We start from the raw sequence: 15,627 nt of genomic DNA on the forward strand, positions 1-15,627 counted from the left end.
AATGCAGCAGCACTCACCTGGCTGCTCCTCCTCACTGGGAAATGCAGCAGCACTCACCTGGCTGCTCCCTGCCTCACTGGGAAATGCAGCAGCACTCACCTGGCTGCTCCTCCTCACTGGGAAATGCAGCAGCACTCACCTGGCTGCTCCCTGCCTCACTGGGAAATGCAGCAGCACTCACCTGGCTGCTCCTGCCTCACTGGGAAATGCAGCAGCACTCACCTGGCTGCTCCTGCCTCACTGGGAAATGCAGCAGCACTCACCTGCTCTGCTCCTGCCTCACTGGGAAATGCAGCAGCACTCACCTGGCTGCTCCTCCTCACTGGGAAATGCAGCAGCACTCACCTGGGCTGCTCCTCCTCACTGGGAAATGCAGCAGCACTCACCTGGCTGCTCCTGCCTCACTGGGAAATGCAGCAGCACTCACCTGGCTGCTCCTGCCTCACTGGGAAATGCAGCAGCACTCACCTGCTCTTTCCAGGCCTGCTGATGTCACTGAAATTCTCTCCTGAAAGCTTTATGTGCAGAAGGTGCAGAACACACAGGATCACAAGCAGTATTAAGAATATCGAGGTTTTTCTGGATTTTGTCCCTCACAAACATATTGTTCCTGCTGATATTCACAAATGGAGGAGGTGGCAGTCCCAGTGGGACTGGGCTCAGGGCTGAGCCTCCCAGTGATGGGTTGCAGAACTCTCACTTATATCAAAGCTCACTTATTCCTGCTCTCCATTTTGCCAAGGCCATGCTGCAAGCGTGGCACTTTTCCAAAACTCAGCTTTGTTATGGTGTTCCCCTGCTCTCTGGGTTATTTTAACCATTTTTCCCTGTGGCAGCTCCAGGCCCAGTGAATAGCCCGTGCTCTGCTGGCAGCCCTGTGCCTCAGTGTCACAGTGTGTGTGTTAGAGCTGCAGCTGCAGCTCTGCTTTCAGGCTGAATGCTCTGTAAACAAAGGCCCTTAGTGGCAGGAGGGCAGGGGAGGCTGGCTGGGTGTCCAGCTGTCCCTGCTGCAGACGTGTGGCTTTCCAGGCTGCAACCAGCAATAGAAGCAGCTATTAATAGCCTGTGGCAGCTCCTTTCAAGTTCTGATAAGGATTTATCAGTGTCTTTTCCTGCAGTTTTCCCCACTGATATCCTCCTCACCCTGAAACCCCTTGGGATGAGAAAAATCTTGGAAAGTGGCAAAAGGAGGGAGGAAATTGTGGAGAGAAATAAGATGTAGGATTCACAGCAACAGAGTAGCTTGGAGATCACAGCAAACCCAGTGCACATGCAGAATAACCTTTGTGACTCACTGAGAATCCTACAGAATTTTACACAGAAATCTGGGAGTTTTGGAAGCAGGCTGATGATTGCAAGCAGGGGTGCATGTTTTCCTAAAAAAATAATAAATTAAAGGATGAGAGAAAATGGAAAGCCACACTAGTTTTTGGTTTGGCAGCATTTTCTCCTTCCCTTGAGGGAATCCTTTCAGAGGATTTTTGTAGTGCCATGGCAAACCACTGTGATTTGGTGTTGAAGGGAGGTGCAGCCCCTCCCTGTGTGTTGCACACCAAGCTGCAGCAGCCCAGCATTTCTCTCCTGACCTCCTGGAGCCCCCTGAGCTGCTCTGTCTGTGCTGTGCCCTCTCCTGGGGCCAGGGCTGGGCTGTCTCTCTCAATCAGCCTGAAGCCTCTGCACCACTGAAATGCCTCCCTCCTTGTCCTCAGCTGCCTCACAGTGCCCTGTGCTCTTTGTTTCAGATTGATAACAAGGGGAATCACCTGCTGGTCCATGAGGAATCATCCATTAACGTCCCTGCTATTGCTGCTGCCCATGTCATCAAGAGATACATTGCTCAAGCTGCAGATGAACTCTCCTTTGAGGTAAGTAAAAGCACTTGCATTCCTTGTGGCCAGCTACAGATGAGAGCAATCTGTTTGTCTGGGCCTGTGAGCCCATCTGAGATCTCCAGATCAGACTCTGCAACCTTTTGGTTGCCTGGCACTTGTCTGTTTTACCCAAAAAGCAATAATTATGCTCTGGTGCTGTTTCTACACAGGAGCCCTGAGGAGCTGTGCAGTCACATCCTTGGTGTGCAGCACAGGAAGGAAGAATACCAGTGACAGTCTGGTGCTGCCAGGGGTTTGTGGGTGATGGAGTCCAGGCAGTACTGGCATTCAGAGAAGTGTGTGATCAGAGGGACTTGTGGAATCCAAGCACACAGGATCCAGGCTGCCTGCCAGTTCTGAGAGCCCTGAAATGACAATTCTGCTTGTACATCCTGCTCAAGGGTGTGCAGTGAGACACCTCAGCAGGACTGGCACAGAGCAGGACCAGGTGTTTTACAGAGCTGACTCCTGCCCCAAATCAGCTCTGTGTTTGCTGTTCTCAGTGTCTGATGGGCACTTGCACAAGCAGCTGTCTGGGGTTTGCTCCCAGTTCTGAGGAACCTCCTCAGTGCCTCTGCTCCTGTGGTGGCAGCAGTTCCTTCATGGACATTTGCTTTGCTTTTGGTTCACTATTCCCTGGAGGAAATAATTTCCCCAGGTCTCAGTCATCTCTGTCTGCAAACAGGGGATGTTTGTGTTTTACAGAAAACACTTTGAGATCAATCAGTGTAAAATATCTGTTGAAAGTTGGGCATTACTGGCATGAGTTTTTGCCCTAACTACCTGCAGTATTTATTTAGGTTCTGTCCTGTCTCATTTTCTGTAATAGAGGCCACACAGAGTCAAACCAAGCCAAATTTAGTATTGATTATACTGATTTCCTTTTAAACTATTGCAGTATTACATTTTTATGGGAATGAGCAAAGCTTCAGAAAACCTGTCTGCTGTCCTTGGCCATTTTCCATCCTGCTGCTGCAGCAGCAGCTCTCCTCTGTTCACTTCCTCACCCTGGGCAGCTCATCTGGGGCAGTTTGCAGCTGCAGATTCAGCTCTTCACTCTTTGCTGAGAGGGACAAGGAGACAGCTCAGTGCCCACAGACACCTGGATAGGGCAGGGAGCAAAAATCAGTTCAGCTGCTTGAGCAGGTTCTCCCAGTGTTTGACCATCTCTGCAGTTTTAGCAGAGCCCTGTAGCCCTTGCCAGGAGCTGCTGCTGCTCAGGTCCTTTCCCTCAGGAGCAGCTGGACCCTGTGTGCTGGATAATCTGGGAGCTCCTCACTCCCAGCTGGGCTCTGCAAAGCAGATGTGCAGCTGCCCCAGAGTTCTGCAGCTTTTTGCAGTCCTAAGACTGTGGTTTTGGGTCCTGTGCTCTCCTCCTGGCTGTGACTAATGCTGTGCCCCTTTTGCAGGTGGGGGACATCGTGTCTGTCATCGACATGCCACCAAAGGAGCTGACCTCGTGGTGGAGAGGGAAGCACGGGTTCCAGGTGGGCACAGCCAGGCTGGGGCTGAGTTCCTGCAGCTGCCCTGGGCTCAGGGGGTCACAGGGTGTCCCTGCCTGGTGTCAGGGCATTCTCCTCCCTGGGCTGGGGCTGGAGCAGACACAGGCTCCCCACTGGAAGTTTCCTCCCTCCCTCCCTGGGGAGGAGGGCTGGCTGTGCCTGTGATGGAGAGCTGGCCTGATGGCACTGGAAGGCTGTGCTGCACCCTCTCAGGGCAGCTGACACTGTTACTCACATCATCCCCTTCCTTCAGTAGCTGAAAGCAGATCAGGCAGAACAGAGAGGATTTGGAGAATTCCAGCTGATGAAACAGTGCTGCTGACTTGGACAAGCCACCCATCCATGTCTGTGTTTATTGTGTGGTGTCAGTGTTTCTGCTCCCTGCAAATGTCACAGCACAGAGATGGAGATGAATTTTCAAAAGGTCCTGAGCATACCTGGGGGTTAGGTACCAAACCTTGTGAGCTGAAATGGCACTGTCCTTCCAATGAGTGTTTAATCCTTTGGAGTTTGCTGTTAGGAAATGCAGAAGCTTCAAAAGTCTCTTTTAACCAAGCAAGCCCCAGAGCCACTGGGGGCTGAGGGGACTGCCTTGTGCCATCTCACATTTCAGGGATTTCATCTGCAGCTGCTGTCTGTGAGTGGGTGGCATGAGGAGTTTGCAGAGGCTCAGGACTGAGCAGACACTTGTGTAATTTGGCATGGAAAGTCTTCTCAAGGCTCCTCAGGTTTTCCCTTTCTGTGCCAGAGCCAGCCTGTGGCTGTGGTTGTCAGTGCCAGTGGTTGGATCTCCCAGTCCCAGCTGGATCCCAGCTCTGTAGTTACAGCATCCCCGTGCTGTCTGCTCAGCCAGGGCACTGACACAGCTTTGTTTTGTGTTAGGGTGGGAGTTCAGGTGAATCTCATTTGCAGAATCAGAGCAGCATGGGCAGAGAATACCTGCTCTGAAATTCCATTTGTTTCTAGACTCCACACACTGGTACCACTTCAACAAACTTCTGCTTCTGAGTGTGTTTTGGCTTTGCTGGGTTTGTGTTCTGACCTTAGCAGTCTTAAAGCTGAGTTTGCTGTCCTGCCATAGAATCCCAAGGGACCTCAGACATCAGTTCCAACCCTCAATCAATTAAATGCTGTAATACAGCTTGGAATGATCAGCCTGTGCCAGGATGAACTTCCTGTGAAGTGAAGCCAAACAAAGCTACTCTGTGTGTGTGCCTGAGTGTGGACACCTTGCACAGGGTGTGAATCCCTGTTTGGGATGTAGATCCCTTGATTCAGTGTGGCCATCAGTGCCTGGCACTGGCAGCAGGACAGCAGCACTGCTGACTGAAGAAGCAAGGCAGCCCTTCTGCAGTTTGTCACAGCTTTGTGCCTCTCAGATCACAGTGATCCTGTTGTGCTTTCCCAGCATAAAAACAGGGTGATGAGCAAACTGCCTGGAAAGAGAGTTTTCTGTGTCCCTGCATGGTCAGGCCTGACACAACAAATATGAGCAGCTGCAGAAATACAGCACCATATTCTGGCTGAGCAGAGAACTGGGGATGGAATGATCCTGTGTGTCCCTAATGCCAAGCAGGAGTGGTCTCAGTGATCAGTGACAGCCACACACACCATGGAGATGCAGCTTTGTCCTAACCTGTGTGTTTAAGGCTCTAAATGTACAGAAAGTGTACATCTCCTGATGGAACAAAGGCTTTTGGTGACAGGAGGAGATGAGAATTCAGAGAAAGGGAATTCATCTCTGGTGTTGCTATAGCAGACCTGGAGAGGAGTTACAGACAGAAGTGTTTGCTTGAGGGATGCCCAAAGGGAGTGTGTAGGTAAAGGAGGTTATTACAGCAAGAGCTGTAGGGACAGATGAAGCTGAGCAGCCTCTAAACCATTTGTTGGAGGCAAACAGCTCTGTTCCTGTTTAGGAACATTGCAGTGATAGCAATCTGTTGATCCAGTCATTTGAATTAATAAAATAAATCAACAGAGCCCCTCTTGCCAGATAGTTGTGATTGTGAGAGCAGATAAAAGGAGGAGGTCCTGCCACCAAATGTTTGGACAGCTTGTCCTGTTATTTCTTGGGTTTTTGCTTCATGTTAGGGAAGGAGCAGGGTTTTATCAAGCAACCATAGCTTCCATTATAAATCTTGTCTTGATAGGAGGAGAGCAAGAACAGGGGAAAAAATGTCTTGTTTCACTGAAAAGGGAAAAAATTACTTGTTGACTTGAAGGAACTCCCCTGTTTTTGTGCTTTGCAGCAGCTGTGAGCTGAGTGTGCCCAGGCAGAAGTGCCTTCACTCCTGCCTGTCCTGCATCCCTTGGGGTAGTGGGAGGCTGTGGTGAGGAGCTGGAGGCAGGTGTGAGCCAAGAACCAGGTCTGGCAGGCTGCAAGCAGCTGCAGCTTTATTCAGGAGGAAGCCAGAGCTGTCCTTCAGGGATGACTCTCTGGGTTTGGATCCACCACACTGCCCTGGCACTCTGTGCTCTCTGCATACCTGAGCTCAGCCCTGCATTGCAACACACCTAATCCTGTGTGAGCAGAACAGCCCATGAGGCTTCTTAGCATTTGCTCTGCTTCAAGTAAAAGGATTTTTTCTCTTCCAATGCCCTCAGTGTGAGTCAGTGCTTTCTCTGTAAGATTGGTACCTAAATTACAGCCACCTCCACATGAACAGCCTTCAGCTCTCTTTGTTCTGCTCTGCTTTTGCTTCATGCTTTGTCTTTTCAATCAGCAGCTCTGTGTCAGGGAGCTGAGTCATTGGGGACAGGCCCTTGTTTGGTGCACAACTGCCTTTGGTTGTCCTGAATTATGCTGATTTTTGGGAATGGTTTCCTGAGGTGCAGAGCTGCCCCACAGCCTGCACTGCTGGAGAGGCAACAAAAGCAGTTTGTGCAGCCAGGGGGCCTGGGCTGGTTTTAATCAGGCTGTGACTGCAGCTGCTTTTGAGACTGCAGGTCCCAGTTGCACAGAACCCCAGGATGGGTTGGGTAGGGAGGAGCCTTAGGGACCATCCAGACCCACTCCTGCCATGGCAGGGACACCTTCCCCTGTCCCAGCTGCTCCAATGCCCAGCCTGGCCTTGGGCACTGATCCAGGGGCACCACAGCTGCTCTGTCACCCTGTGCCAGCCCTGCCCACCCTGACAGGGAACAATTCCTGCCCAGTATCCATCCATCCATCCCTCTGGCAGTGGGAGCCATTCCCTGTGTCCTGTCCCTCCATCCCTTGTCCCCAGCCCCTCTCCAGCTCCCTGGTTTCCCAAAGTGCTGCTGGCACCTCAGTCAGGCATGGATAATCAGCAAGGACCATCCCACACAGACAGTTCTTTGGGAGTAAAAGAAATCAAGCTAGTTTTTAATCAAACAGTCCTGTTCCTCCTGTCATGTTCCTCCTGCTCAAAGAGCATTTCAGCAGGGGCTCCTTTGGCAGTCAGGTGAGGGGGTCCTGCTCTCTCTGTAGTCACTTGGCAAACAGTGAAAGTTCTGCTCAGAAAGGCCAAACAGGCCATAAAAAGTTGCAGTTTCCCTGTCAGGTTTTGCTAGATTGTCATCAGATTTAAAAGAGAAAACTTTTTTACTTCAATTGAATCCATACTTGAGATTATATCAAGCCAAAAAAAACCCCAATCCAAATGTCTCCAACAATGTTTGATTCACCATTGGCATTGCTGGTACTTCCTAATCTGTTTGAGTTCCCTCCCCATAAACTGAAATGATCATTGTTACTCTGACTTCTCCCCTAAAGCCTCTGGTGTCCTGCAGCTTTAGCAGCCACTGGCACAGAAGTGCAAAGATCAAGCTGCAGTAGGTGCTGCAGAGCAGTTCTCATGTACCTCTACCTTCCTCCTCTGCTGAAGGTCTGGAGTGATATATTTAACCTTTAGATGACCTTGCATTTATCTAAATATATACTACCCTGGCTATTCATTTTCCTACATTGCCAAATCCTTTAATCCTGGCTCAAGCTCTAATAGTGCTTTGCTACATCTGTTGAGATTAACTCTTGGACCAAACTCATTTATTTATACAAAATCATGGAAAACTTCCCATGGGAGGGGAAGTAGCATTTTTAAGTGGGTGGGAATGAAGCACAAGTTGTGGGTTATAACCCCAACAAGGATCTCCTGGGCATCTTGCAAGAAAAGTTAGAATAAGTAAGTCTGAAAATAGAATTAATTTCTAGCAGTAAGTTAACTCCTCAGATGAGAAGTCAGGGGAGGTGGTGGTGCCTGAGTTACATCATCTCACAGTGCAGGAGCTGTGCTGGGTGAGAAACACAGAGAAAATGTGGGGAAAGATGGACCATGGATTGAAGTGACCAAAGGTCTGCTCTGGTCTGGCTTTCACTGGGATGAGAGTAAGAAAGATGCTGGGAAGTAAGAGAGGTGGGGTGCAAGGAAGTTCTTCTCTGGTCACAGCTTAGCCTGAATCTTCCAGCAGGGAAAGGGAAATGATCTCACTCCTCCCCAGGACAGCAGCCCCTCCCGAGTGCCGTGGGGATGTGTGCAGGCACATCCTGCTCCAAGGAAGCCTTTGGATCCTCCCCACAGCCTTTGCCTCTTGTGCTGCTTTAGGGACTCTGCAGCCTTTCTGCCTTTGAGAGGCTGCAGGGAGAGCTGCTGAGTCAAAGGCCAGTGCAGGGACACTGCAGATTAACCCTTGGAGTGAACCACTCCAGGAGCTTGCAGTGCCTGAGGCTCTCAGACTGTTCTCCCAGGGCTGGCAGCAGAGCAGAACCTGCTTTGTCCGTGGCTGTGGTCATTTGATGCTGGATAATTCAGGGAGCAGCAGGCAGGGGGAGTTGAGGGGAGATGGTGGTTGAACACCCAGATCACAACACTCATTTCCTCTCTGTTTTCCTCCAGGTTGGGTTCTTTCCCAGTGAATGTGTGGAGCTCATCAACGACAAAGTCCCTCAGTCTGTGACCAACTCGGTGCCAAAGCCAGGTGTGTAAAGCAGCTTCTCTGGCTGCAGGGAACTGGACTGGAGTTCTTTTGTGTGTTCCATGTTTAATACCTCCTCCACACGTGTCCTGAGTGTTGATCATCCCCTGCACATCCTCATGCCCCTCTCTGTGTCAGTCACCCACACGCTGCCCCTCTCTGGGGAGTTCCCTCTGTTGAGTGTCTCTCACCTGCTGCACAGGCCTGGATCAGTGTCCACCTCCTGCCTGACTCAGAGGTCAGAATTCCAAGATACTTGGAGCAGTCTGTAATGAGAGAAACCATGGTCCCAGTTCTGGGTGATCAAGGGAGTGTTGCACATCAGGATTTTTTTCACCGAACATAGATGAGAACTGATCACCTTGGTACTGGAAGGTTCTTCCTGCCTGAGGATAAATGGAGGAAGTTGGATGGAACAGAACTGGAATGCTGGTTGCTTGTGCTCTGGGTGCATGGCTCCTCCTGCTTCCTCCTGCCTTCTGGAGAGTTCTGTATTGTAGGAGAAGCAGGCAAATCAATCCACAGCTCTGCTGAAGAAAGGAGAAATAAACAGAGAATGGGATTTTGGATCTGACTCTACTGTCAACCTTCCCTCCTTTCAGTGTGTTCCAAGATTGGCATTAGGTGTGCTGGCATAACTGAGAGCTCTGTAAAATACCTTTAGTTTTGAGAAGTTTGAATGTGCTATTCTTTGTTAAAATGCTAAGCAGCTGGGAAGTGGAGTTGGTGCTGAACTGGTATGCTTCTCATCCCTCTTCTGTATTTTAATGATGTTCCTTATCTTGGCAGATTGCTGACTTAACAAATAGATGTAATTCAAAAGCTTGACTTTTGCCAAGGGAAATAACAGCATTTTATCAGCTCAGAGCTCTGGAGTTTGATGGAAAGTCATGGATAGCCCAAGCTGTGAATGCTTTGCAGTGATCTGTGTGCTTTGGGAACATGCATTTGGAATCCGAGGCATTCCTGGATCCAGGGCCTGCCTGAGCCCAGTCACTGCTCTGTCAGCTAAAATAGGAAAGGCAATTTTCACCCTAAACACAAGCAGTGTTCATTGTTCAGCATGACTCAGGCAGTTTGGAGTGTGTCTTGCTTTGAAAGACAGGTGTTTGCTAAGAAAGGCAGAAGCCTTTATTGAAATGGACAGTGTAAACCCCCTCCCTCCAAATTATTATAATTTTGAAATTAAGGAGCCCTTGGGCAAAGATATGGGAATAGGAATAACAGTTCTTCACTAGGAAAATTAAAATAGAAATGCAGTATTACACAGAACAATCCCAACCCTGCCAGAGTCAGAATCCAAGCTGACACCCGTCAGTCAGTCAGGGTGTTGGCACAGTCCCATTCAATGGTGGCTGCATCCTCCTGCAGGGGCAGATGTGGTTCAGCTGGAGCAGTGCTCCTGGAGAAGGTGCAGTTTCCTCTGAAGCTCCAGGGATGATGTGGAAAGGTCTGGTTTTCCTCTGGAATCCAGTGGAAAGAAGGTTCCTTGGTGTCCCAAATGTCAGTTTTTATCTGGGTAGGAAAGGCTTGGCTGCTCCCCTGGCTGGAGCATCTCCCAGTGGGATGATGGAATTTTATCAGTCATGCCCTGGGACTCACTGGCCATTAACAGGAGATATCTCCTGGAGGGAGGATGGGCTGTGGGAAGATAAAGATGATTGCCCAGCTGGTTTAAAGCTGGTGATAGAATCCATACTTCTGGTTACAGCCTGCTGGGAGCAGTGTCTCTGCCTTGGAGGGAGATCATGGAGCAAAATGGATGAACAGATTGTGTTTGGCTTCACCACGTGCTGGGGTTGGATTTCCCCTGTCAGCCCTGGGAAGTGTTTGGTGTAAAGCTGGCACCACAAGGGTTCCCCTGACCTTCCCTGGTGGTTCTGTGGGTACATTAAAAGGCTGCTCTAGGAGAGCTCTAATGAGCTTTGAGGTGTAGGAATGGTGCAGCTGATTCTGTCACCCTGCCCCCCTCTGCAGACAGAATTCCTGATGCCACACACTCCTGGGGTGCATTCTTTGTGCACCTGGGGAGGTGACAGCACGTGTGTGGTGTTGGCAGGAGTCTCGAGTTCCCTCCTTGGTGCTGCTGGGAGAGTTGTGAGGAGGGAGGAGGTTCCTGTAGCTGGGGAATGCTGGATGTGCTGCTGCAGACTCCAGGAGCTCTCTGGCTGGATGAAGTGCTGTGTGAGGAGGCTGAGAGGAGCAAGGCAGGAAGGAGTTCCAGTTCCAGGTGTGCCAAGGGGAGTGCACAGGGCAGGACTGAGGTGCTGCCAGTGTGAATCTGGATGTCCCCAGGAGCACCCTGCAGAGCCAGGGGATGGCATTGCTGGCAAACTGCACTTTCCTCTCCCATATTCCTGCATTTGGTCTTTTCCAGTCCACACTTATACACACATGCACTTCAATCCCCACATTAATTACTGTTCTCTGTGCACCTGTGTTTAAAACATCAGTTTGGCTGTCCCCAGGGAACAGACTTTCCTGTCTCACTTGGAGCTGCTGTCCTCATTTGACATCAGCAGGGTATTTCATCTTGAATTAATGGGAAGTTTTAGATTTGGCCTTGATGAGCTGCACTTATCAGCAGGCCAACTTTGATTTCTTTAATCAAGATATGCTGTGTGGAGCACCCAGGACATTGTGTATGTGCAGAGTAAAGCTCTTTGCCATGGAGGAATTTCCAAACACAGAACTCCTCGTGCTGCTTAACTGTCCTGGGTCTGGCTGGGCTGAGGAACCTAATGGAAAGCAGATGGAAAGCAGGGAACTTCCTGCCCTGGGTTTCTATTATTATTTATAATGAGAGGGTTTGGTGTGCACAAGGGATGGGGACAGCATTTTAATGAAGCCATAAAATACTGCAGTGGTCTCTAATGCAGGGCAGGGCAGAGGAGGGCTGGGATTGAGGGCAGGCTCTGCTTTTGGAAACAGTATTTTCAATATTATATATGGGCTGTGGCAGGACATGCTTTGTACAGAAGTGATGGAGCCAGGCCTGGGATAAGGGATGGAAAATGGGCCATACAGAAAAACTGCCCTTTCTATTCACTTCTGAACAGTCAGAGTCAGATGAAAAAATACCAGTTTTGCTCCAAGTCACCTCTCCAATATATTTGACAATAAAGTTTGGAGTCAGGAGAGCAAAGGTACCTGGCAAGAGGTATTTTCCATCCTGTGTTGAACTAAACCTGTGCCCTATTTTTTTCATGTTCAGTCCTTTAAGAAAATGCTTTTTTGTTTTCCGGCTGGGATGCAAATGCTTTCCTGCCTGTTTCTATTTATGTAAAAAGCCCTGTGAGGATCTAGGAAGGTTCTGTGGGCTCATCAAATCCCACATTTCTTGAGCATTTTCCTTTTCTCTAAATTCTCCCAGTATTCTTAGTGGGATACAATACTCTATAATTTTTAGACTAAAATATTTTATTGGATTGATATCTGCTATTTCATAGTTAATATTATCAATTTAGCTGAATTTCAGTGCCCAAATAGATGGAATCTATATTCACGAAGAGTTTTAGAGATCCAGGATAAAGGCTGCATTTGAATTTCAGATATTCAGAGAGAAGTGAACCTTTTCAACATTCAGTGCTGCTCAGAAGGAAAAGTGTGAATAGCTGCTCTGAATTTTCCTTCTAAGTGAACATTTGTGAATTGCCTGAACTTTGTGGCTGTGCTGACTCCTCTCATCCCCCTCTGTCCATCTCCCTTTCTGGGAACAGTCTGTGTCCATGTGTGCTCATGCTGTCCCCACCCCTCAGTCACAGGCAGTCTCAGCTCTCTCTGTCACTCCCTTTCTCCCTCAGAATTCTGGATGTTTGTAGCTTAGCAGTACCTTAACCCCCATCTCACACCTAACTCATGCCTGCAGTTTGTTTTTGTCTTTTCCTAACAAGCAGCATCTTCCTGTACCCAGCTCTGCCTTGGCAGGGCCGTTCTGGGGAAGGTTTGAGTCTCTGCTGGGGAGCAGCTGCTTTCAGTGGGGAAACACAGAATTGTTTGCAGGGGGACAGAGCTGAAGAGAAGAAATGGGGGCTTAGAAGGTAATGGTTCACTTTTTTCCCTGCCCCCAAAAGAAGCATTTTGAAAGTCTCAGGGGTCATTCTCACAGAGAATGTATAACCCAACAGCTCACCCAGCTGCATGGAGGAGTTTCCAGATTCCTGGCTCATCATTTATTTTGGGAGGTGAAGGTGCTCTGATGAGACATAGAATTAAAAGGTCCCCTCTCAGTATTACAAGCTGTTGTCAATGACTAATTTTCTTTTTAAAACATCAGTAACAGATTGATCTGTGTCAGCACACCTGATACAGATAATCCACTGAATTTCAGGAGGATTGAAAATTTAGCTCTGGATCAGGCCACAGGCTCTGGCCTGACCTTCTGCAGGCTCTGGTCAGTGCTGGAGAAATTAATTTTTACTGCAAAAATGCAAACTGAGACACATTCACTGACCTGCTGTAATCACAAAAAGGCCATGCCTGGTTTGAAACAAGCTCTAATTCTAATCCCTGGATAAAAAAAAAAAAAAATTGTGGTCAATTTTTTATTTTAGTAAAAATCAGAAAGAAGAAAGTGCAAATAGAGCTTAAAACGTGCAGCTGCCCAGGCTGAGCAGCCATTTGACACTGATAAGAGCATCATGTGTTAATTAGTGCTTTTATAAAGAAAACAGGGGAAGTGAAAGTGTACATAATTAGTACCAGTCTTGTTAATCTGGAGTGAACAAAGCAGCTGTTTGGTGCTCATGCCAGTGTCCCATTAAGGCTGAATTGGGTGGAAAGGGGCTGAGCCAAGGCATTTCCAGGGCATTTCCTTCATTTGCAGGGGAGGAAGCAGAGGGGTGAGCAGCAGGGCTGGAGCTGCTGATGAGACAGGAGCTGCTCCAGCCCTGGCAGCCCCAGGAACAAAACCCTGCAGGGAATCTGATGCTGGGGCTCAGCAGGAAAGGCAGCAGTGGAGGCTGAGCCCAGTCCAGGACATCCCTGTCCCTGCAGGGATCTGCAGGCTGAGCCAGCAGGACTCAGCCAGCAGCAGCAGCTCCATGCCAGAATGGAATCCTTGGCTGGAACAGTCCCAGCACTGCCACATTCACCTGCAGACCCTGTCCCAGTGCACATCACACTGTCCCAGAGCAGGGCACAGGCTGGGGCTGAGGCTCAGCTGGCCTCCCTCCTCTGCAGTTTGATTTTCCAGAAGTTCACAGCAGCAAAACACAGCCCTGAGACAAGGGCTCTGCTCTGTGCACTGAGAGAACTTCTGCTTCAGTAGCACTGGAAATGAAGTTCAATATATAAGAAAATTCAGTGTAGAACAAACCCTGTGCTGTTTGGGATGTGCCTTGTGCTGAAAGGTCAAACATGCAAAGTGTTGGGGGGGTTTGAGCTGGGACACAGGGTGGGAATTCCTGGATCCTGCTGAATTTCCCAAGTGTTAAGCACCAAATAACCTGAAGGATTGGGTGTGTTGTATTGTTCTATTCATAGCCCAGCTCAGCTTTGTGTGAAATGAGCCCATTTTCATATTTTAACCAGCTGCTTTTTGTTTCTGTTTTGCTTTTTTCCTTTTTATTTATTTCTCCCTTCCCAGTGTCCCCTGCCCACGGAGCCCGTCCAGCGTCCTGGAGCTACTTCCCCCCTTGTATGTCTCCTTTCATTCCTTTGTCCTTCTTTTCTTCTTGCCCTGTTTCTCTGTTTCCTTTTTCTTGCCTTCTTCTCCTGTACATGCAGGTCAGTAGCACTGATGCCCTGAAGGATATTGAGGGGAAACCAAAACAAACCTTTGTTCTAAGGTGCTTTTTTAAAAGGTATTTGGGCATAAAATAATACAGGAGGGAAAGAACAAAGCTGGTTTTAGCTCTTTTCTGGGGTTGATAGAATAATTTTGAATCCATAAAAAGATTGAAAAGATGAAAAAGAAAGAAATTAACTGCCAGATGACCAAGTATAAATGTCAGTGTCAAAGAAGAGGAGATAAAAATGGGTGATGGGGAGGAATTAAATATAGTTCTTGAAGTTTGTTAGAACATGACAACCTTCAGAAGCCAAAATTCCTTTTGGTGTTTGTTTTTTTTTTTAAATGAGGGAATGGTGTTTGCAGCTAACATCTAACAATGCCCAAAGTGAACTAATATGTGGCTTGTTTATTCAGAGTCCTGCTTCACCTTGCCATGGTCTTTTTTTAGATCCTGCTAGTGCTGGTCTAAACCTCACAGCAATAACCTGGTGCCAGTAAAACCTGGGATTGGTGGTGTTGATTTATCATTTTTACAGTAAATGCCTCACTTGCAGAAATCAGCTCCCCCTGGGAGGTTGTTTGGATTCTCTAAGTCAGTCTGAAAACTGCAAATATTGCAAAGAGATAAAGTATTTAATATTGATGTAAATAGACACAGATCTGTCCTTTACCCACACACCCACTGGTGTCCCTGTGGAGTGGGGAACAGGCAGTGCTTCCCATTCCAGGACACAAAAACCTGTTCCTGGTGTGAAGATTTGGTTTCAGAGCCCTCCAGGCAAAGGAGAGTCCAGAGGGGGAGCAGAGGGATACATCATGTGTATTTGTATTTGGGATATCATGGAGAGTGAGGTGGGGCCCTTCCACTGCACAAACCCAACCCCACAGGAGCCAGGGAATGCTGGAACTGGGATAGAGGTTTCAAGAGTAAGGGCAGAATATTGCTGTGACTGGCCATGTCCACTGATAAATAATCTGACAGAACATTTGGGGCAGATCAGAATAGTGAATCTTGTAAGATCAGGGAGCTCCCTTTGGGCACACAAATAGGGAGAAAAGATTTTTTCTTAATGTTTTTCCATTTGTATAGTCAAGTTCTTTGGATCCTTGAGCCCTTCAGAGAGCAATTCCTGCCAAAGAGCAGCAGCAGTTAAATTCAGACAACACAGGGAGGCTTTAGCCTGTCTGTTTTTTCAGGCAGGCTTTTAAATGATGTTTTTAAACAGAAAAACAAGGAATGGCCTCATTTGTGGTTATTTAATGCAAGTGGTCAGTGTTGAGCCCCCTCCTTTCTCAGCTGTGAGAAGGAAGATTCTGACAACACAGCAGCTCTAATATTTCTACTCAAAGCTATGAGGCTTACCAGTGGTTCTGCTTGTTTTTCCTGTGAAATTAATTCCTTGTGACAGCCCTGTCCATTGTGTGTCCCAGAATTGCCACAGAGATGACAAACTTGGCTGTGGCTGCTCTGAGCTGGAGAGCTGGGAGCCACATCCTGCCCTGGCTGAGCATCCTGGGCTCTGGGCTGGTTTGGATTGTTCCTGTGTCCCACAGATCATGGCTGCACGTCTTCCACTGCCAGGGA

The 15,627-nt window shown here is 48.5% G+C and overlaps 1 protein-coding gene across 1 annotated transcript in view; it reads left to right on the plus strand.

Moving 5' to 3' along the window:
- The window catches only part of ARHGAP32 (Rho GTPase activating protein 32), a 233,726-nt gene that overhangs the window by 160,682 nt on the left and 57,417 nt on the right, over positions 1-15,627 (plus strand). The window contains exons 9-11 of the mRNA XM_056509588.1: positions 1,743-1,865; positions 3,281-3,358; positions 8,230-8,311. Coding sequence (XP_056365563.1) covers positions 1,743-1,865; positions 3,281-3,358; positions 8,230-8,311 — 283 coding nt within the window. The remainder of the gene's footprint in view (positions 1-1,742; positions 1,866-3,280; positions 3,359-8,229; positions 8,312-15,627) is intronic.

This window comes from Oenanthe melanoleuca, chromosome 24 (genome assembly GCF_029582105.1).
Source record: "Oenanthe melanoleuca isolate GR-GAL-2019-014 chromosome 24, OMel1.0, whole genome shotgun sequence".
In the NCBI taxonomy this organism is placed as follows: domain Eukaryota; kingdom Metazoa; phylum Chordata; class Aves; order Passeriformes; family Muscicapidae; genus Oenanthe; species Oenanthe melanoleuca.